The 23,114-nt window shown below is 39.1% G+C and overlaps 1 protein-coding gene across 2 annotated transcripts in view; it reads left to right on the top strand.

Moving 5' to 3' along the window:
• The window catches only part of ATP7A (ATPase copper transporting alpha), a 119,264-nt gene that overhangs the window by 74,472 nt on the left and 21,678 nt on the right, over nt 1–23,114 (top strand). For both annotated transcript variants that reach the window (XM_002720131.6, XM_051827358.3), the window contains 9 exons: nt 5,186–5,392; nt 11,323–11,486; nt 14,345–14,506; nt 15,814–15,890; nt 16,086–16,311; nt 17,513–17,746; nt 20,468–20,559; nt 21,853–21,980; nt 22,951–23,105. In XM_002720131.6, the coding sequence (XP_002720177.3) occupies nt 5,186–5,392; nt 11,323–11,486; nt 14,345–14,506; nt 15,814–15,890; nt 16,086–16,311; nt 17,513–17,746; nt 20,468–20,559; nt 21,853–21,980; nt 22,951–23,105 (1,445 nt within the window). The remainder of the gene's footprint in view (nt 1–5,185; nt 5,393–11,322; nt 11,487–14,344; nt 14,507–15,813; nt 15,891–16,085; nt 16,312–17,512; nt 17,747–20,467; nt 20,560–21,852; nt 21,981–22,950; nt 23,106–23,114) is intronic.

Here is a 23,114-nt window from a genome sequence, read left to right as displayed (position 1 = left end):
AACAAATATATTTTGTTTAGTCTTTGATCTCATCTCCAGGATATCTCATTACATATTTGTAAATATTCTAAAATTTGAAAAAATGCAAAATATGAAATATTTCTGGCCTCAAGCATTTCAGATAAGGGATACTAACCCTGTAGTTCCCATACTATAATATTTACCCTTTAAAAGCACACAATGCAGTGGTTGTTAGTATAGTCACAGAGTTTTGCAGCCATTATCACTATGTAATTTTAGAACATTTTCATTATCCTCCAAAAGAAACTCTATCCATTAGCAGTCACTCCCCATTTTTCCTTCTCCAGTCTCTAGTAACCATTGTTCTACTTTCTTTCTCTATGAACCTAACGATTCTAAGAGCCTCATATAAGTAAAATCATGTAATATTTGTACTTTTGTTTCTGTATTCTTTTATTGAGTATAATGTTCTGAAGATTCATTTATATTGTGGTGTGTATCAAAACTTTATTCTTTTTGTTGCTGAATAATACTCCATTGTTTGGATATATCACATTTTGTTTCTTAATTCATCACTTAATAGAAACCTGAGTTGTTCCCATTCTATAACTATTATGAGTAATGGTATGATGAACATTTATGTATAAGTTTTTGCATGAATATATGTTTTTTATTTCTCCTGGGTATCTACCCAGGAATGAAAATGTTGCGTCATTGCTAACTCTGTTTAATTTTTGGAGGAATTACCAGGCTGTTTTCCAAAGTAGCTGCACCATTACTACCTGTCGCTCCCCCTCTTCATGGAGGAACGACACTAAACCCTGCCTAGGCTTCATATCCGAGTCACAGCACCATTATGTCACTCCCCCTCTTCGCGGAGGAACGACACAGGACCCTGCGCTGTTCTTTTGTCTGCTCGGCCCTTCCCGGGTTGGCTGCCGATCCTTCCACCCCCTTGGAAGGGCGGTTCCCCCTGCCACTTTCCCCACTTCCGCAGGGGAGCGGCACACCGCCGGCCGGCTCTCTCGGGGGCTGCTCAGATGTTCCCTCAGATGTTCCCCTTAGATGTTCCTGGTGCATGTTGTCTCTCTCCTCCTTTATAGTCCTCTTCCACCAATCCCAACTCTGCTACCCACACGCCGAGTACACTGCTCTCCTCCAATCAGGAGCAGGTCCTGCTGTTTATTGGTTGAACTGGAGGCAGCTGTGTAGAAGCTGTTTCCTCCTCTCCCAGCGCCATATTGTGGGAGAGCAGATGCATAAAATAAGTCTTAATTCGAGTAACAGTCTAGTCTCAGTTGCTCCCCACAACTACCATCTTGAATTCTCTCAATACAGAAAATCTCAAAAGACCAAGATTCTTGTATTCTAGAAAAGGGATATGTATATGTTCTTTATTGGAAAATTCATACAGAATACTGAAAGAGCTTCTAGTATCATAGTCTGAACAAAGTGTAGGAAATCCACAATAGCAAAAGTTAATAGTTACAAAACCAGAAGAAAAATCTGCACTGGAAATGTTGACAGTGAAACTGTAGCAGGTGATTAAAATTAGTTTCAGCAAAATGTAGTTCATTTTTCACCACATAGAGTTTATGAAACTTTTCAAATGACAGATTAAAGTTATACTGGCCAGGGCTTTAACCTGCTGTGCCACAGTGCCGGCTCCTAGTTGAAATATTTTGTAACACACATTACATTATGTTGTCAATAATGGATACCATGTAGGTTTAGTTTATATCAGTATCATTAAAAAAGTTTACATTATAATATTCCTATGCCTCTTAAATATAGGATCGCAAATATAATCAAGTTATATCACATATAGTTTGAAAGTGAAATATTTTTCATATTCAAATCTGATATTGTTACAGTAACCAAGGGCTTCATAAACTTTAAAACTAGACTCAAATATACAATTTTTCCTATTTACTTGGCTATATTTTTGCAATTTAAAGTGCTCAGGTGGTTCACAGAATAATAGCATCAGTAGCACATGGCAGCTTTTTAGAAATACAGACTCTTGGTCCACTTCAGACCCATTAAATCAACATCCACATTTTAATTTTCATAGGCTCTCAGGTATTTCATATGTATATTAAAATTTGAGAATGCTGGTCTAAATACTTTGATTCATTGACTTCTATGAAACATATCTCTAAATATTAATTTTTTGTTTACATAAATTCAGAAGTTTGATTTAATATAATACTATTATAATACTAAATATATAATTTAAAATAATTTTATGGATTTTATATAACAAATGTAAATAGAGCAAAAGCAACTTTCCAATTACTTTAAGTGGCTTCAAAGGTATACTTGAGCCATAGGAGAAATTTTGATGGACTAAGTACATGGAATAAAGGAGTACTTGAGCAGTCTCTGGCACTATATATACCATCTGTCTAGTTTCTCAGAACCATGAATGCATTGTGTTTGCAACTTTTAACAATGTGTTTTACCTTAGCCTACTATTGTCAAGGGCCCTAGGAATTATCAGAAGGCTTTTATGTGTTCTGCATCTGCTAGGGCTCATAACAAACATATTAATGGCTATGATGGATAGGTAAAAACTTGTGCACAATTAATGTCACCATAAAAGAATTGATAGAGCTATGGTGATAGTGATCCATATTATTGGGACAAAAGGTTAATATCAAATGATAGAATTTTGTGATTCTGTTTGAGATCAATCAGAATTTAAGATGTTATTTTCTGAATGTCAGTGTCCATACTGTTCCAGGTCTCACAGTCTACCACTATGACCTGTTCTCAAACACAGGGATCAACATTTAGCCTTCATGTCATACTAGTCTTTGGTGGACCAGAGATGTTAAAAAAGATGGGGAGAAAAATGAGAGATTCCTTTTATCATGACCATAAATATCATCGTTTTCTTAGAGTGAAACAGTAATATAGGAAGTTAGATCTTCACTAACCAATTAAAGCAAACAAAATGCTTCATTAAATCCCTTCTCTTGTTCAAAGCCTTTAATTTCAAACTTACAGAAAAGTGACAAGAATTGTACAAAGAAATCCTATTTATGAAATTTCATTCAGATTCTCTGATTATTAATGTTTTACCACTTTATCATTCTTTTTCTTGATAGACGTATTTGTATACTATATATATACACACAGACATTTTTGAGAACTATTTGAGAGTAAGTTGTAGATGTGATGTTTGTGATTGTTTTTCAACCATTTTCTGATTATGTATGTATTTATATTACACCAGACACTGAAGCTATAAGTTTTGAGTATCAGATTGGAAGTTCTTTCTTGAAATTTTTGCAGTCATTTCTAATTGTTTCCTTAAGTGCAGTAAAGTCAACTTTTGAATTTAAGCATAAATAGTATAGTTACAGCCTGTAGAAAAACTAATTAGAAGAAGCCAAGTGTTTAAATCATTATGACCTTTAATAACTTTGGTTCTTCTGTGAAAGATGGAAGGAAGCTTTTGCTGTTTTGGTTGCTATACTCATGGGGATATGGGTCACAGTTTCATTGGATCTTTATTTAGAGGTCATACTAAAGTAGCTAAAAGGAGCTACCTCATTCGATGACTTAATTTAATGCTGTACTTCCATAGTGTGAAAATTGCAGATGGTATTTCATGTTACCTCTTGTACTTAAAACAATTAAATTGCTCTGGAACAAGACATAAAGTGATTGACAGTATGAGCTGTTTTTTTGCATTGTCCAGGTTAATAATTAAGTCTTAGTAATAATTATGGGAGAATGAAGAAAGCTTCTGGCTAGATTAAAATTATAGTTTTATTCAAAGCCAAAGCTATTTATTTTTGGCAAGTGAGACTCCTTTTTGAGTTCTTTAAGATAACAATGATACGATTTAGTAAATTTCTTCATTCTAAATAATACACTTAAAATCTGAATGAATAGCTTTCCAAAGTAATTTACTGAAGACCAGAAACTACCTTAGGAACTGGGAGGATCTAGTCCTTTGCTAGTCAGACTGTCCTCTGCAATACCAAGACTGGCTGTAGGGTCATTCTCTGGAAGCTTGGTGGAAATGCAGGATCCCAGGTTCCAATTTGGATGTGCAGAGTCAGAATCTGCATTTTAACAAGATAACACCCTGCTACCCCATGATTGTATGTGCATTAACATTTAAGAGGCATATTGATTTGAGAAGTCTGTATCATTGTTATTTAAGGAAATGAACAGGCTTTTGTTAAAGTTTCTTCTGAAGGTACTCTTCTGCAGCATCCTGAAAAACAGCTCCGCTGCGTAGGGATCCCTTTGTTTGCTAGCCAAACAGATCTGAACTGGTGTTCTGTCCAAGGAGGAGAAAGAGCAAGTTGGGTAGGCTAGTGGAAATTTCCACATCACCTCTTTTCCTTCTTATTGCTGCAGGAGAGGAGAAAATCTTTGGTTCTTTTGCAGGTGTACGGAATCTGTTGGAGTAATTTCTCCCATCTTGGGAGGTAGTTAATGCTGTAGTGGCTTCTGGGGTAATAGGAGCTTCCCCATTTTATAACTATTCTATGTACTGATTATCTGAATACTCCTTTGCACAAAACCAAAATTACTTCTGACTTTCCACTTGCTGCTTCTTTTGTTCACCCAGATATTGTAAAAATTGAAAATGCTCTGTATTTTTATTAAAAATTCAAACAATACAGGAGCTTCAATAGAGGAAATTTGGTCATCTATCATTCTCCTTCTGCCTTAACCCCAACTCCCCAGAAGTAGCTACTGTTAATAGTTTTTATGTAGCCTCCCATGCTTCCTTACAAATGCTCTCAATATATACATACACTGAAAAAATTTAAATGACATGCAATTCTTTTTGCTAATTCCATTTTGTTCCACTTATTATATCATGAGACTATTTAATGCCAGAATGCAAATCATCAACATTGTCATGTTCACTATATAAATAAGAACTATCCATTAACAAACTACTGTCTACCTGGTATGGGGGATGGACACATGGCTGGAAGAACTTTATATAACCAAAATTTTGTTTATTCAGTGAGTTCAGATTCTCCTGGAAACTGGAATGAACAGTATTGAAATTGGAAGTCACTACCCGGAAAGTGTAAAGATACTGTGTTACTGAAGGCTCATAAGACCTTGCTGGTTTTAAAGGAATAGATTGGAAATACCTAGAGGTGTGAATTTTGATGTTGACAGAGATGCAGCTGGAGCATGATCAGTGCCACAAATGAAAAGAATCTTTTTTCCTTTCCACCAGATATGAATGAACCACTGGTAGTAATAGCTCAGCCCTCATCAGACATGCCACTTTTGACTTCAACCAATGAATTTTACCCTAAAATGATGACACCAATTCATGACAAGGAGGAGGCAAAGACTTCATCTAAGTGTTACATACAGGTCACTGGCATGACTTGTGCTTCCTGTGTAGCAAACATTGAAAGGAATTTAAGACGGGAAGAAGGTGAGACATTTTGAAAGCTTGTTATCTTATGGGCTAGTTAAGGGACTCCATCCATTTAGTTCTCTTACTTGTTTGTAATCACATTTATGACTTTTGCCATGACCTCCTAAAAACTTGATGTGTTGAACAACCTTGATTCCCTGACAACTAATTATTGTTACTTTTCGTTCTCTTAGATAAAATTATTATCTCATTTACTTAATGATCACATTTTTAAAAGATTTTAAAAGATTTATTTTATTTGTTTGAAAGGCAGAGGGAGAGTGAAATAGAGAGCTTCCATCCACCGGTTCACTCCCCATATGGCTACAATGGCCAGGACTGGGCCAGGCCAAAGCCAGGAGCTTCTTTTGGGTGTTCCACGTGGTTCTTGGGTCTTCCACCTGGGCTAACTTCCTCTGCTTTCTCAGGCAGGTTAGCAGAGAGCTGGTTCGGAAGTGAAACAGCCAGCACTCAAACCGGCACCCATATGGGATGCTGGCATCACAGGCTGTGGTTTGACCTGTTATGCCACAATGCCAGTCCCTAATGATCACATTTTAATGTTAATGAAATTCGTAGAAAAATAGCACATGGAAATACAGAATTCTTACTCTTTATAGATCTTGACTGCTGTGGATTTTAAGAAGCATATAGGTTTTCTATTAAAACCGTGCTTTACAGGGTCGGCATTGTGGCATAGTGAGTAAAGCTACCATCTGGGACACCGGCACATCCCTTATGGGCATCAGTTGGAGTCCTGCCTGTTCCACTTCTGATCCAGCTCCCTGCTAATGTACCTAGGAAAGCAGCAGAGGATGGCACAAGTCCTTGGGGCCCCTGCACCCATGTAGGAGACCCGGAAGAAGCTCTTGGCTCCTGCCTTCAGTCTGACTCAGCCCTGGCTATTGTGGCCATTTGGGGGAGTGAACCAGCAAATGGAAGATCTCTCTCTCTCTAACTCTTCCTTTCAAATAAATAAAATAAATTAAAAATGAAAATAAAACAATGCTTAAGGGCAGGTGTTTATCTGGCAGTTAAGACACTGTTAAGACCAGTATTCCGTATCAGAGTCTCTGGATTTGCTACCCAGCTCTGTCTCCTGACTCCAGCTTCCTGCTAATGCAGACCCTGGGTAACAGCAATAGTAGCTCAAGTAATTGGGTTCCTGCCACTCAAATGGGAAACCCCACCCCCACCCCCTGCCCCAGCTGACCCTGCTGTTGTGGGCATTTGGGAAGTGAACTAATTCCTGTCTCTCTGCCTCTCAAATAAATAAATACTTTTAAAAACTTTGCCTAAAAGTGAAAATGGAATCCTACAGAGTTTCAGTATTACTGTCCCCTGGCCAAGCACCAAAGCAAAACCAAGTTTGTTTAGAGTTATACTGTTCTCTTTTAATAGTTTGAACTCTGATCTTTGCTTGTGATAGAAATGTCCAGAAGTTACTTAATATTGTGATGTATTTTGATTTTAGTTTATAAAATCTACAATGCAATTTTAAAAACTTCCATCACACCCTGATATTTTAGCTTCTAAATTTACACTCATATTTACAGACTTCCCAGGATAGCATAGTTTTTTTTTTTAACCATACAGACATTTTATAATGTTTAATGAATTCAGAGTCATAGGCTTGGTACTTAGCTCTAGCCCTAGGCATTTTAATGATACATGCTGTTAGTCACAAGGCTGAATAAGGAAGTAAGGATTAGAGTAAGCTTATCTATACTATTGGGTAAATAACTCAAAATATGTATAATAATTGCATCACTATGGAGCCAGCACTGTGGCATAGTGGGTAAAGCTGCTGTCTGCAATGCCAACATCCCATATGGGTGCCAATTCAAGTCTTGGATGCTCCATTTCTGATCCAGCTCCCTGCTAATGTGCCTGGGAAAGCAGTAGAATATGGCCCAAGTCCTTGGGCCCTTGCACCCAGAAGCAGCTCCTGGCTCCTGGCTTTGGATTGGCCCAGCTCCGGTTGTTGCAGCTGTTTGGGGAGTGAACCCGTGGATGAAAGACCTCTCTCTCTCTCTCTCTCTCTCTCTCTCTCTGCCTCTGCATCTCTGTAACTGCCTTTCAAATAATTGATAGTAATTTTTTTAAAGAACCCTGCTCTTCAGGTGTCTATATTTAAAAAAATGAAAAAATTGTATCACCTTATACAAAAGTTCATGAAAATTGGATATTATGAAAAATCTGTGGGTATATTTAAAATTTTTTACACCAAGATAAACTTTTTAAAAAATATTTATTTATTTATTTGAAAGGAGAGTGAGAGAGAGAGAGAGAGAGAGATCTTCCACTCTGGGTTCACTCTCCAAATGGCTGCAATGGTCAGGGCTGAGCCAAGTTTAAGCCTGGGGCTCCCACATGGGTGGCAGGTGGCACTGCTTTCCCAGGCACATTCGCAAGGAGCTCAACCGGAAGGGGAGCAATGGATTCAATGCTGTCCTCTAAACATCTTTTAATTTCACTTTCCACAGAATTTTTGCAGTATCCTGCTATGTTAAGGCCAGAGCATTATTTTAACAAAATATGTGGCATACAGAGCCATCTTCAGTTTAGTATTATCTTTTGCACATTTTGTCATTTCTGTATCTTTCATTTCAGCCTCAATTATTTCTAACTGGAATGCAGTCAAAGCTAGCATTTATGTTACTTTTTGGTTAATTAGAAGAGAAAAGGAGGGAAGTTGCTAAACAAAAGGAAACTTGTAAGGATCTTAAAAATTTGAGAACTGGCTCTTTTCAGGCAATTCAAAAATACCCTTTTTCATGAGACAGGTAATACCTATGCCAATTGCAAATCTTTTTTTTTTTTAATCTATTAAGCTGATTCTTCCAATTACTCCATACTATCACCTTTGCCACTTCTTAACCCAATTAGGAATACCCTTAAGCCTAGCTGGGGTCACTACATTCACATTTTTTTTTAAAGATTTTATTTATTTATTTGAGAGGTAGAGTTACGAACAGTGAGAGGGTTCACTCCCCAGATGGCCGCAACAGCCAGAGCTGCGCTGATCTGAAGCCAGGAGCCAGGTGCTTCTTCCCAGTCTGCCATGCGGGTGCAGGGGCCCAAGCACTTGGGGCATCCTCTGCTGCTTTCCCAGGTCATAACAGAGAGCTGGATTGGAAGAGGGGCAGCCGGGACTAGAACCGGTGCCCACATGGGATGACAATGCCGCAGACAGAGGATTAACCTACTGCGTCATGGCGCTGGCCCCCATTCATATATTTTTTTAAAAAACAGCACTGGTCTTTCCCTAAGTTTGTGTTATGTTTCTGAAAATGAATGGAAACAGTTCTACTTATAGTTCAAAGAATTTTTAAAAAATCTATAATTTACCTAAGTATTATTTTTGTATTTCTGAAAGTTGAAAAATCATGTTTTTTTCTATTTCTGCTTAGCTACAGAATGCATTCAACTGACGCAAAAAAGATGTTTTCTCACTTTCTCTAAAACCTTCCCTTATTACCGATGCTTTTCCGTGAGCTGATCAGCTGAATTATTTGGCACCCAGGAAGCCTAAAATGTAAACACTTTATATAAAATTCTTAGATTATATTAGCTACTTTGTTTTCTTATTAAAAGCTATTACATTAATATCAATTTTTTTTTATCAAACTCTGGAACTGCCCTATGGACTATTTATTTCCATTCCCTGTCATATAACCACATGTGTCATAGATTCCTAGAAAGGGCTGCAAATTGTGCTATGTGAAATTGATTTTCTTCCTGGCAATTACAACAATAGCTGGCCTAAAGAAGTGGAACGGTTGTTAACAGCAGAATTGCACCAGCCAGGTGAACTCCTTGGCAGGTTTTGGCCCATTGGTTAAGATACCAATTGGGTCACCCTCATCCCATATCAGAGTGCCTAGATTCGAGCCCCAGTTCTGTTCCTGATTCCAGCTTGCACTAATGTGCACTTTGTGAGACAGGGTGATAGCTCAAATAGTTGGGTCTCTGTCAGCCACATGGGAGGCCTGGATTGAATTCTTGCCTCCCAGCTTTGGCCCGCTAGCTGTTGCAAGCATTTGGAGAATGAACCAGAGGATGGAAACTGTGTCTGTCTGCCTTTCTAGTAAAATTTTTAAAAACGAATTAAAACAAGACTCCTTTGTTTTGTTAAAAACAGTTTTTTCTAGGAAAAATAATTCTTCATTTTTATTTTTAAAACTTATTTATTTGTGAGAGAAGGGGATGAGGAGTCGTCACTCTTTTCTGCTGATTTTACTCCCCAAAGCCCATAACAGCAAGGGCTGGACCAGGGCCAAAGCTGGGAGTTCAGTCAAGTCTCCCACATGGGTGGCAGGAACCCAATTACTTGAGCCATCACTACTGCCTCCCGGAGTCTGTACTAGGAGGAAACGGAGATAAAGAGCCAGAGCAAGGAATGGAACGAAGTTATTCTGGTATGGGATGCAGGCATCTTAACTGACATTAGCTGCTAAGCAAACCATCCACTGTAGAAAACAAGCATTTTAGATTAATGTATGCCAGATAGTGAAACTTAACATTTTAAGAAATGGATTATTATTTGATAATATTATATACTGTGCATGTTGGTACATTTGTTATAGTCCTATATTAGTTATGTTCATGAATTCCTTTCTCTAGTACTCTTACTAGTTTCTAAAAATACTTCATATTTACAAGATACAATCTTAACCAATTGTAATTTTTTTAAAACAATATTTCAGAGTTAGGGAAAGTTAGAGAGAGAGAGAGAGAGAGAGAGAGATCGATCGATCTTCTATCTGCTGGTCTACTCCCCAAATGGCCATAATGGCTGGGCCAGGCCAAAGTCAGGCACCTGGAACTCCATCTGGGTCTCCTACCTGAGTGCAGAGGCAAGCCCAACCCAAGCACTTGGGGCCATCATCTGCTTTCCCAGGCACATTAGTAGGGAGCTGGGTTGGGAGCAGAGCAGCCAGGAGATGAACCTGTGCCCATATGGGGTGCCAGCATCACAGGCGGTGGCTTAACCTACTGTACCACAATACCAGCCACAACCAACTGTAATTCTTAGGGCCTTATTTGGATCCCAGTTCAAACAATAACTATTTAATAAAGTTATAAGAAAAAAATATAGAAATATAAATATTGCTTGGATATTTGATAGTATTAAAGAATTTTATTTTTGGTGTGAAAATGATTTATAATTATTTTGAAGAGTCTTCTTTTAGAGATATATATTTATTTTTATTTTTTATTTTTTAAAGATTTATTTATATACAGAGAGAGAAGGAGAGGCAGAGAGAGAGAGAGAGAGAGAGAGAGAAGTCTTCCATCCACTGGTTCACTCCCCTGATGGCCGTATTGGCCAGAGCTTCACCGATCCAAAACCAGGAGCCAGGAGCTTCTTCCGGGTCTCCCATGCAGATGCAGGGGCCCAAGGACTTGGGCCATCTTCTACTGCTTCCCCAGGCCATAGCAGAGAGCTGGATTGGAAGTGGAGCAGCCGGGTCTCAAACTGGCACCCATATGGGATGCTAGCACTGCAGGCAGTGTCTTTACCCACTATGCCACAGTGCCGGCCCTGAGATATGTATTTAAAGGTTTACCCATGAAATGATGTGATGTCTTGGATTTTCTTCAACATAATCTGGGTAGAGGGCAGGGAATGAAGTAGGTAGGTATTTAAATGAAATAAAATCAACCAAGTATTGGCTAGATGATAGTTGTTTAAGCTTGGCTATGGGTATATCAGGTTTATTATGGGGTATGGAAATTGACAATTTCCATAATAAAAAGTTTAAGAAAATAAGGCTACCTTTGGTTTTATTTCATCTGGGTTCAAGACTTACATAAAAATTAAGTAAATTCTTCGAGATTCACTTTAGTCCTTTCATCGTTAAATGAAAAATGCTAAAAAGTAATTTTAACATTACTGCTTTTAAGGACTTTTATCTGTATTGTTTTTCTTATCACATTCCTAGGAATTTATTCTGTACTTGTGGCTCTGATGGCTGGCAAGGCAGAAATAAGGTATAATCCTACTGTTATACAACCTCCAATGATAGCAGAGTTCATCCGAGACCTTGGCTTTGGAGCTACAGTAATAGAAAGTGCCAGTGAAGGGGATGGTGTTCTGGAACTTGTTGTAAGTAAGAATTTTTGTGTGATTAATAAAATTTCCCGGAAAAACTCAGTGAAGATTCAGAAGAGAATTCTGAAGATAATTGAAGGCTTGGAAATAATACATATGATGAAAGTTAAGGAAATTGGAAAATAGATAAGATAGGACTTAATGTGGCCTTCAAGCATGAAATATGATAACAGTCATATCTCTATTTTAAAAAAAAGAATTAAGTTTGAATGAATAAGTTAAAATCAACTTTTAAAATATAGAATGGGGGCAGATGTTTGATGCAGTAGTTAAGTCGCATACCCCCATCCCATATCTGGGTGCTTGGTTCGAGTCCAAGCTTCTCAACTTGCAATCCAGCAACCTGCTAAGGACATTCTGGGAGGCAGCAAATGATGACTCAAGCATTTGAGTTCCTGCCACCAGCATGGAAAGACTGGACTGAGTTCCCAGCTCCTGGCTTCAGCCTGGCCCAGTCCTGGCTGATGTGGGCTTTTAGGGAGTAAATAAGCAGATGGAAGATCTTTCTTTGTCTCTCTCTCTCTCTGCCTCTCAAATAAAATGAAAATAAATTAAAATTAAAATATAGTGATTCCTGGTTATATGTAAAAGAATAAATTACAGATGCCTTAAACTTAAATTTAATTTTTAAAAGATTTATTTATTTATTTGAAAGAGTTACACAAAGAGAGGAGAGGCAGAGAGAGAGAGTCTTGCATCCGATGGTTCACTCCCCAATTGGTTGCAATGGCCGGAGCTGTGCCAATCCGAAGCCAGGAACCAGGAGCTTCTTCCCGGTCTTCCACGTGGGTGCAGGGGCCCAAGGACTTGGGCCATCTTCCACTGTTTTCCCGGGCCATAGCAGTGAGCTGGACAGGAAGTGGAGCAGCCGGGTCTCAAACCTGCGCCCATATGGAATTCCGGTGCTTCAGGCCAGGGCGTTAACCCACTGCACCACAGTGCCGGTCCCGAACTTAAATTTCTTTTAAAAGGTTTATTTATTTGAAATGCAGAGTTACACAGAGAAGGAGAGGCAGAAAGAAAGGGAGAGGCAGAGAGAGAGGTCTTCCATCTGCTGGTTCAGTCACTATATTGCTGCAATGGCCAGGGCTGGGCCATGCTGAAGCCAGGAGCCCAGAGCTCCATCCAGGTCTCCCATTTGAGTGCAGGGGCCCAAGCATTTGGACCATCTTCCACTGCTTTCCCAGGCATATTAGCAGGGAGCTGGATCAGAAGTGGAGCATCCAGGACTCAAACTGGCACCCAAATGGGCTGCTGGCAGTTGCTTAACCCACTGCACCACAACACTGGCCTGCAAGACTTAAATTTTACAAATGAAATCATAAAACCAGGTGTAAGACATGTTGTTTAAAATGGTCATTTTCTCCAACCTAGAAAATAATCTTTTAAGAGTCTTTCCTATAGAAATATTAGCATATAAAATGTTGTATTTATTATATAATTTCAAAAGCAAAAATTTAGAACCAACTTAAATGTCCTTTAATAGGCAATGGTCTGGCGCCGCGGCTCAATAGGCTAATCCTCCACCTAGCGGCGCCGGCACACCGGGTTCTAGTCCCGGTCGGGGCGCCGGATTCTGTCCCGGTTGCCCCTCTTCCAGGCCAGCTCTCTGCTGTGGCCCGGGAGTGCAGTGGAGGATGGGCCAAGTACTTGGGCCCTGCACCCCATGGGAGACCAGGAGAAGCATCTGGCTCCTGCCTTCGGATCAGCGCGGCCACAGTGCGCCCACAGCGTGCCAGCCATGGCAGCCATTGGAGGGTAAACCAATGGCAAAAGGAAGACCTCTCTCTCTCTCTCTCTCTCTCTCTCTCTCTCTCTCTCACACTGTCTAACTCTGCCTGTCAAAAAAAAGGCCAGAGGTGGGCCAGAGCTGGAAATGCAATCCAGGTCTCCCCACTGTGAATGGCAGGAATCCAATTACTCTTTTTTTTTTTTTTCAAAGATGTATTTATTTCTTTGGAAGGCAATGTTGGAGAAGGAAAAAGAGAGAGAGAGATAGAGACAGAGAAGGATCTTCTCTTCTTGGTTCACTCAACAAATAGCCACAATGGCCATGGCTGAGCCAGGCTGAAGCCAGGATCCCAGAACTTCATCTGGGTCTCCCATGTGGGTGCCAGGGGCCCAGGCACTTCAGCCATCTTCTATTTTTCTAGGCACATTGACATGGAGTTGGATTAGAAGTGGAGCAGGGGCTGCCACTGTGGCATAGGGGGTAAAGCTGCCGCCTGCCGTGCCTGCATCCCATATGAACGCCGGTTCAAGTCCTGGCTGCTCCACTTCTGATCTGGCTCTCTGGTGTGCCTGCCTGGGAAAGCAGTAGAAGATGGCCCAAGTCCTTGGGCCCCTGCAACAGCGTGGGAGACCTAGAAGAAGCTTCTAGCTCTAACCATTGTGGCCATTTGGGGAGTGAACCAGCGAATGGAAGTCCTGTCTCTCTCTTTCTCTCTCTCTCTCTCTCTCTCTCTCTCTCTGCCTCTCTGTAACTCTGCTTTTCAAATAAATAAATAAATCTTAATAACAAAATTATGTGGAGTAGCCAGGACTACAGTGTGTACTCTCTTGAGATGCTGGCATCCCAGGCAGTGGCTTAACCTGCTGTGCCACAACACTGGCCCCAAGGGAGACTCTTAATGAGATTCTTTTCTATCAAACCTATTGGAACTGGGAATAATCTTGTCCAATGTGATAAAATAATTGTATTTTAATGATCATATCAAAAGCACATTAATCATGTGGATATGATCTTGCAAAATAATCCAACGTTACAATAGTACTTTTGGTTGAAAGTAGTAATTCATATGTGATGGAGGAAAAAATGCATTTCTCAATAACAAAGGCTTTGTCTTAAACAGGTGAGAGGAATGACGTGTGCCTCCTGTGTACATAAAATAGAATCTACTCTCACAAAACACAGAGGGATCTTCTACTGCTCTGTGGCCCTGGCAACCAACAAAGCACACATTAAATATGATCCAGAGATTATTGGTCCCAGAGATATTATCCATACAATTGAAGTAAGTACCTGGACTTTCTATTTCTGCATTTTATTCCACCAGCAATCCTGGTTTGTATCAGGTAGAGACAGTGAAAAAAGTCTGACCCCTTTGATTACTCTAGGTAAGATCTGTCTCCAAATTTAATGTAAATGAGTCTGAATTTTTGTCTTGGTCTTTGTCAGAAAAATTGAGGCAATGGCACATTTGCACTGTTAATCAGGAGCAGACTTCAGTTAGAACTACAAATCAAGTACAACAGTTAGAACTACAAATCAAGTACAAGTTTTAGAAGTGGAAATAAAATTTGTTATGAGTTAGATTCATGTTCATCACTAAGAAAGTGAAGCATCATTGCTAGATGCTTTATTGTTGGTTGAAACAACAAAAAAAAGTAAAGTAAAAAGTTTAAAAGATCAAACCTTTTTCCTTATGGCAAATTCATCCTGTGTTTTTCAGTACATTTTAAATGCCAGTACATCTGAAAGGGCTTTAAAAATGTTAGTGTGCTGTAAAATTGGTACTCTAATGATCTCAAGCATATTAATAGTTCAGATCCTGTTAGTATAGGTAACAACAGCACTAACTAGCATTACTGAGTACCTGTGATGCACAGGTATGCAGTCATGCATGAATCCACAGCTTCAACTCTTCTCACAGCAATGTCATCACCTTCCTTTTGGAGGTGAGGAAACTCAGGTTAAGAGAAGTTACGTGTCCAGAGTCACATAGCTAGTGTGTGTGCTGTAACTGGAATTTGAGCCTGATCACTCTGTCGCCAAAGAACATGCCTGCTCTTTTTACTGTGCTGCATGCTGCAAACAAATGTAAGGTGGTAGCATTTTCCCTAGCAGTTGAAAATACAGTGTATGTTACTTTTTATGCTCAGATGAATATTGCTTAGGTGTAGTTTCCTTTTTATACTTTATTTCATTGGGGAAAAGGAATTTTATTTATTTTTTTCTTATAGAACAAGAGCAGAGACTGAGTATGCAAGATCATGAGTAAACATTTGGTATAGTGCTAGCTTTTCTGGCCTATTAATGAGAACCTCTACCAAGGACAACTGCACTTGAGTAAAATCGTTATTTTGAGAAAAGTAAAATAGACATTAACTAGAATTAAGGAAATAAAAATTTCTTTGATGAAGGATTAGAAACCAAGATAATCAAGAGCAGGAGGCATGTCTTCATTTTTATATTTCCCAGATGACTTACATTGCATCATTGAATTGAATTGTTCTTAATGGCAGTACCATAGCTTAGATTTTTCTCTATGTAATACTTATACATTAAGTAAAATAATTTTTTTCTCGTGAATTTCCTTAGAGCTTAGGTTTTGAAGCTTCTTTGGTCAAGAAGGATCGGTCATCAAGCCACCTAGACCATAAACGAGAAATAAGACAGTGAGTACTTTTGGAATGTCAGTGAAAAACATATTTGGACTCCTCGTTACAAGTTTTAACATCCTCCTAGCATGTCAGTTTTTCAACACCATCCTTATACTGAGTAGAATGGTCACAACCTGAATTTTTCCATAGTACATAGAATCTTTAACCACTCACTAATATGCTTTTCTTATTTTTTTTCTTATATAAAAGATGGAGACGGTCCTTCCTTGTGAGCCTGTTTTTCTGTATTCCTGTAATGGGGCTAATGATATATATGATGATTATGGACCACCACCTTGCAACTCTGCACCATCATCAGAACATAAGTAACGAAGAAATGATCAACATTCATTCTTCTATGTTCTTGGAGCGCCAGATCATGCCAGGATTGTCTATTATGAATTTGCTGTCCTTTTTATTGTGTGTACCTGTACAGGCAAGTGAAATGTTATCAAGTATATTTGTTAACAATGAAAAATAGCCAAAATGTGACAGGCAAAGTTATTTTCTATTGCAAAACAGGTGTTAGCCAGACGTTCAAATGCTTTATGCTGGATGCTTTATAAAAATAATCTGAAACTGAGTGGTTAAATAAGTGATAGATTCCATTTTACCCTAAGGATATTGTTTAATGTCAAAACAAGCAATGAGAATTCAAATTTTTTGGATTTGGTATTTATAACTGCTACCATATATAACTTTATATTTGTTAATTTTCCCCTAGCATTTAAGTTCAGCCATTATTTTCAGATAATCTTTCGCTGTGGAATAGAATACTTCCATCTCAGATGTCTTTTCCTTTATCTAATCTTTTTAAAAGGCAATAGTGATCTTAAAAACATCTTAATATGTTTTTCTGTAGTCCAAGAGTGAGAAACGTCTGGCCTGCAAGCCATATAAAGCCCATGAAATCATTTGGTCTGCCAAGGCAACCACAGATGGCACTTGAAACTCCATAAATCTATAGCAGGCTAATTTTTAAAAAAAATATATTTATTTATTTGAAAGACAGAGTTACAGAGAGAGACATACATACATACAGACAGACAGAAAGAGACCTTCCAGCTGCTGGTTCATTCCCCAAATGGCTGCAACAGCTGGAGCTAGGCCAGTCCAAAACCAGGAGCTTCTTCTGGGTTTCCCACTGGGTAGCAGGCTAATTTTTAAGTTGATAATTTTGTATGGCCCATTAATGATGTTATAAATACCCAAATGGCCCTTGGCAGAAAAAAGGTTCCCTATTCTTGCATGAAAAGTAGGTTTTCCAGTTATTTTTACCAACAAAAACTAGCCAGCAGCTTGTGATATTATCACTTAGGTTGAGTTTTGGAAAGGGGATGATATAAAAAAATCTTGATAGTAAATGTCATTCTTTTCCTAGTTCTTATTTTTGCACCATCTGATTTTCCTATATTATGGAATATCCATTGGATCTTAGGGCTGGCACAGCAAATCCCTCCCTCTGACACATATCTGCTAAAATACAAATAACTTGTTTCAGTGTAACATCTCCCCTTAGTGCTTATGGAATGGCTAAAAGCCAAAGGAAGTAAATATTGATATTTTGTTTTAAGTTATTGAAGCATGTATGTGAATTTCAGCATTTTAAAAACTCATTGATTGTTCTTATATTGCAGTTTTTTGGAGGCTGGTACTTTTACATTCAGGCTTACAAAGCACTGAAGCATAAGACAGCAAATATGGACGTACTGATTGTGCTCGCAACCACCATTGCATTTTCTTACTCCTTGGTTATTCTTCTGGTGGCAATGTATGAGAGAGCTAAAGTGAACCCCATTACTTTCTTTGACACACCTCCTATGTTATTTGTGTTCATTGCACTAGGCCGATGGCTGGAACATATAGCAAAGGTAAAGTAAGAAAGGATGACATTTATTAAAATTGTGAATGGATAAAAATGACTGATATTTTCTAGACCAGTTATTGCTAATATACATTGATTTATGTAATGTAATTAACAAGTTGCTGGAAGAAGTATTTTTGTTTTGACAGTATTTTACATTACATATTCCATTAAAAGATATATAAAATTTATGGAATCAATACTGCAGCTAGTATAGTATGACCACGGTTATTTTAAGAAAGACATTTGAGACTTATCATTAACTTGTTTATATTACATTATTAATTTTTTAAGTTCTTTTTTTCTTTTTGTTTGTTTGTTATATAGTTATTTTTTTTTTAACTTTTATTTAATGCATATAAATTTCCAAAGTACGACTTATGGATTACAATGGCTTTCCCCCCATACCGTCCCTCCCTCCCACAACCCTCCCCTTTCCCACTCCCTCTCCCCTTCCATTCACATCAAGATTCATTTTTATTTAATAAATGTGAATTTACAAAGTGCAACTTTTATATTGTTGTGGCTTCCCCCCCCCAACCATATGACCATATGGTTTAAAATAATGGAGGGGGCAGGCATTTGGCTTAGTGGTTAAGAAGATGCCAGCATCTGGTATTGGAGTTCCTAGGTTTTTTTTTTTTTTTTTTTTTTTTGACAGGCAGAGTGGACAGTGAGAGAGACAGAGAGAAAGGTCTTCCTTTGCCGTTGGTTCACCCTCCAATGGCCGCTGCGGCCGGCGCACTGCGCTGATCCGATGGCAGGAGCCAGGTGCTTCTCCTGGTCTCCCGTGGGGTGCAGGGCCCTAGCACTTGGGCCATCCTCCACTGCACTCCCTGGCCACAGCAGAGAGCTGGCCTGGAAGGGGGGCAACCGGGACAGAATCCGGTGCCCTGACCGGGACTAGAACCCGGTGTGCCGGCGCCGCTAGGCGGAGGATTAGCCTAGTGAGCCGCGGTGCCGGCGAGTTCCTAGGTTTGATGCCCAGCTCCACCTCCTGACTTCAGCTCCTGCTAATGCAGAGCCTGGCAGGCAGCAGTGATGGCTCAAGTAATTGGGTCCCTACCACTCACATGGAAGACATGAATTGAGTTCCCAGCTGTTGGCTTAAGCCCTGGCTTTTGTGGACATTTGGGAGTGAACCAGCAGAAAGCAGATTTGTTATGCCTCACTGCCCCTCAAATAAATAAACAATATTTTTAAAAAAAGATTAAGTAGTGTTGGAAAATTTTCACCCATAGTTCCATACTATAGTGTAAATCACTTCCTTTTAAAACTGTTTTAAAAGATTTATTTATTTATTTAAAAGTCAGAGGCAGAGAGAGAGAGAGAGAGAGAGAGAGAGAGAGACAGGTTTTCCATCCTCTGGTTCACTCCCCAAATGGCTGCAATGGCAGCAGCTGGGCCAGTCTGAAGCCAGGGACTTCTTCCAGTTCTCCAAGTGGGTGCAGGGGCCCAAGGACTTGGGCCATCTTCTACTGCTTTTCCAGGCCATAGCAGAGAGCTGGATCAGAAGAGGAGCAGCCGGGACTCAAACTGGTATCCATATGAGATGCCGGCACTGCACTCGGAGGCTTTACCTGCTACGCCACAGCATTGGCCCCAATCACTTCCTTTTTTTAGAGAAAGGTTTATTTATTTACTTGAAAGACAGAATAATAGAGGGAGAGGGAGAGGGAGAGGGAGAGGGAGAGAGAGAGAGAGAGAGAGAGAGAGAGAATGAATCTTCTATCCATTGTTTCACTCCTCAAATGCAACAGCCAGGGCTGGCCCAGGCAGAAGCCAGGAGCCAGGAACTGCATCTGGGTTTTCCCTGTGGGTACAGGGGCCCAAGCAATTGGGCCATCTTCTGCTGCTTTCCCAGATGTTTTGGCAAGGAGCTAGATCAGAAGCAGAGCAGTCAGGACTCAAACTGGTGCTCTGATATGGGGTGCTGGTGACAGTGATGCAGACCGTGGCTCAACACACTGTCCCACAATGCTGGCCTCAGGCCCAGTGTAAATCACTTTATAATCCTGTTCTACATACATGTATACCCTTACACTATAAAGTTTTCTCACTTTTATGGTCTAGATAATTATTTCATATTTCTGAATAATAAGTATATCAAATCAGTATGCTCTAATTCACCAGACCATTCTTGTTTTGTTTTCAGATTATTTCTGATTTATTTTATTTTAGATAACTCTACATTGAATGTATTTGTGTCTAATAGTCAATTCCACTGAAGTAGTATCTTAGGAGAAATTGCAAAGGGTCTGATTACTGGATCCAAGGGCATGTATTGTTGTATGGCTCATGCCTGCCAGGGGTATGTCAGTGAAGTAGGTTATCTTGTCCAAATTCTTGCTAGGTTAGTAGGCATGAAATGGTTTTACAGGGTTGCTTCAGTTTGCACTTCTTCCATTAATAGTAGAGATAAACCCTTTTCCATGTATTGGGTATTTGTATTTCCTCAACAGTGATTTACCTTTCTATGTCCTTTATGCCTATTGAGTTCTTAATGCTTTTCTTATTAATCTACATTATTTTTTCATAAGTTACGTGTTAATACTTTTTAATATTTTGTGTACTATATATTTTTTGAAGTGAATTTTTTTCTGATTTGAACAAATTGTTATTCCTAAAACTGTCTTTTGAGTAAATGTTAAAGACTATATATTTATTTTAGTTAAGGCCTGTGCCTTTTCTTTTTTAGCATTGTCAATGTGTTTGTTTTCACTCACAGGGAAAAACATCAGAAGCTCTTGCAAAGCTAATTTCACTACAGGCTACAGAGGCGACTGTTGTAACTCTTGGCTCTGATAATATTCTCCTGAGGTATTTATCTTCATTCCTTCCCCCTTCTCTTTTTTTTTAAGTTTTTATGAAAAATTTCATGTGTACACAGAAGTAGAAGAAAGATTATCAATACCCATATAATCTGTCTCCTGGAGTTGACAGTTATTCACCTTTTGCCATACTTATCTGTTCATTTTATCTTTCTTTCTGTTATTGCAGTAATATTTTAAAGCCAACCCAAGCTATGGTTTTACTGCTAAATATTCCTATAATGTCTCTAAAAAAGGCACATACTCTTTTTTTATAGTTACAGAGAGAAAGCGGGGGTGGGGGTGGGGGAGGCAGTGTCTTCCATCTTCTGGTTCATTCCTCCACAGGCTGTAATGGCTGGGGCTGGTCCAAAGCCAGGAGCCAGGAGCTTCTTCTTGGTCTCGCACATGGGTGCAGGGGCCCAAGCACTTGAGTCGTCCTCCTCTGCTTTCTCAGGCCATTAACAGGGAGCTGGATTGGAAGTGAAGCAGCCAGGACTCAAACTGGCAACCATATGGGATGCCAGCATTGCAGATAGAGGCTTAACCCTCTACACTCACAGCGCCAGCCCCAGCACATATTCTTATATAATGATAGTACCACGTGTGGTACCTCAATAATTTCTTCTTATCGTGTAATACCCAGCCCACATCCATATTTCTCCTGTTGTCTCCAAAATATTCTAAGTCTCTTTGTTTGAATTATAATTTTAAAAGGTCTAGTCATCATTACATTGCATTTCTTTTAGTCTAGAACAGCTTCTCTCACCCATTCTCCTCCCCCGCAACAATACAGTTGACTTGCTGAAGGAACAGCCATCATTTGTTCTATAGAATATCCCACAATCTGAATTTGTCTCTTTGCTTCCTTGTGGTGTAATTTAACTTTTCCATAAGTCTTATGTTACTTGTAAATGGGAAGTTAGAGCTAAAGGTTTGACTAGATTTTAGTCTTTTACATTTCTCATTGTTATATTCACAAAATTGTTTAGGTACGTTTATACAATAAATACATTATAGTTAAATAAACTCATTACATTATTTTTTAAGGCTTTCACTTATCTATTCAATTAACATTCAACAAATATTTAGAATACCTACTGTGTGCCAGGTATTGTGCTGTTTACAAGCAATGAGCAAGACTAATATAGTCATTTCTGGCTTAAATGTTACTTTTAGCTTCCACCAGTAGTAACTATGGTAGTAATTATCATAAACTTGACATGCACCAAAAAAAAATTCATGGAGATGTGAGGGTGAGAAGCATGTTGTCATGGTGATTTCTATGTTGACTTATATCCAGTGAAGAACAAGTGGACGTGGAACTAGTACAACGTGGAGACATCATTAAAGTAGTTCCAGGAGGCAAATTTCCAGTGGATGGCCGTGTTATTGAAGGACATTCCATGGTGGATGAGTCCCTCATCACAGGTATGTTCTTTCAGAGGCTCATGACATAAAAGTGAAGTGAATCTAAAGTGTTAATGACAAATAGACATAAAAAGAGAAGAGCTTTTTGTAGACACTGTGAATAAGTAAATTGTGATCCATATGAATATGAGTTGTTTTTCAAGACTGTATGAAAACAGTCCTCAGATTAACTTTGTGATTTTAGTTATGCTCTATAAGACTCTTCTCACTGAAGATTGTTAATTACTAGAATACTATAATGAAAAGAAGTTGTATCCCTTTTCCTGTGGAGCCTGCTACACTTTGGCAAATTTTTCTGGGCAGATACTTATTCTACCTTCCTTCTCTAAAAAGACTGGTCTAGTCTGAGCTAGGATAGGACACCAGGTTTTCCACATCAGAGTCCACTCTAAGAGAGTAGCCCTGGAGTAGCTGTAGAGATCTTAGATAACTCAGGCCAGTTAACACCTTTCCTACCTCAACCTCAAGATAATTCCAGAAGAGGTTCAGCTTATGGACCAGGTATAAATAACTTAGGCCTCTTGTGTTTCTCAATAAGAGTACTTTTGCCAATTTGGATGGGAAAATTCTTAGTTTAGTGTCCCCAACCCTGGCCCACTAAATTGTAGTAGCAGCACCACATATCACCCTCTAGTCGAACAAAAACATAAACTCCCTCCCACTTTTCTAAATGCTCCTGCAGAACAGGTTGAGTTCCACTGATATAGGACTAGAGTAAAGCTCCAAAGTGCCGACAAGAACTTAGTTAACATTAATAACATACGGCTTTTCACAGTTGAAGATGTGGGTGCATGGGTTTGGCCTAGAACTGACAAAGGAAAAGGGAGGGCAACTTTCACTGGGGCATTCATCCAGATGCTATTTCATGAAGTCAAAACCTGCTTTCTAGACATTTTTGACAATTAACAAATAGTGGTATGTTTCAAAATAGTGATCATTCATGTCCCCTAAATCTTTACTCTTCATACAGGGGAGGCAATGCCTGTGGCTAAGAAACCTGGCAGCACAGTGATTGCTGGTTCCATTAATCAGAATGGGTCACTTCTTATCCGGGCAACCCATGTTGGAGCAGACACAACCCTTTCTCAAATTGTGAAACTTGTGGAGGAGGCACAGACATCAAAGGTAACATAA

The sequence above is a fragment of the Oryctolagus cuniculus genome, chromosome X, assembly GCF_051225735.1.
Source record: "Oryctolagus cuniculus isolate XC-2025 breed Fujian yellow rabbit chromosome X, ASM5122573v1, whole genome shotgun sequence".
In the NCBI taxonomy this organism is placed as follows: domain Eukaryota; kingdom Metazoa; phylum Chordata; class Mammalia; order Lagomorpha; family Leporidae; genus Oryctolagus; species Oryctolagus cuniculus.
This window is presented reverse-complemented; position numbering and strand designations above follow the sequence as displayed.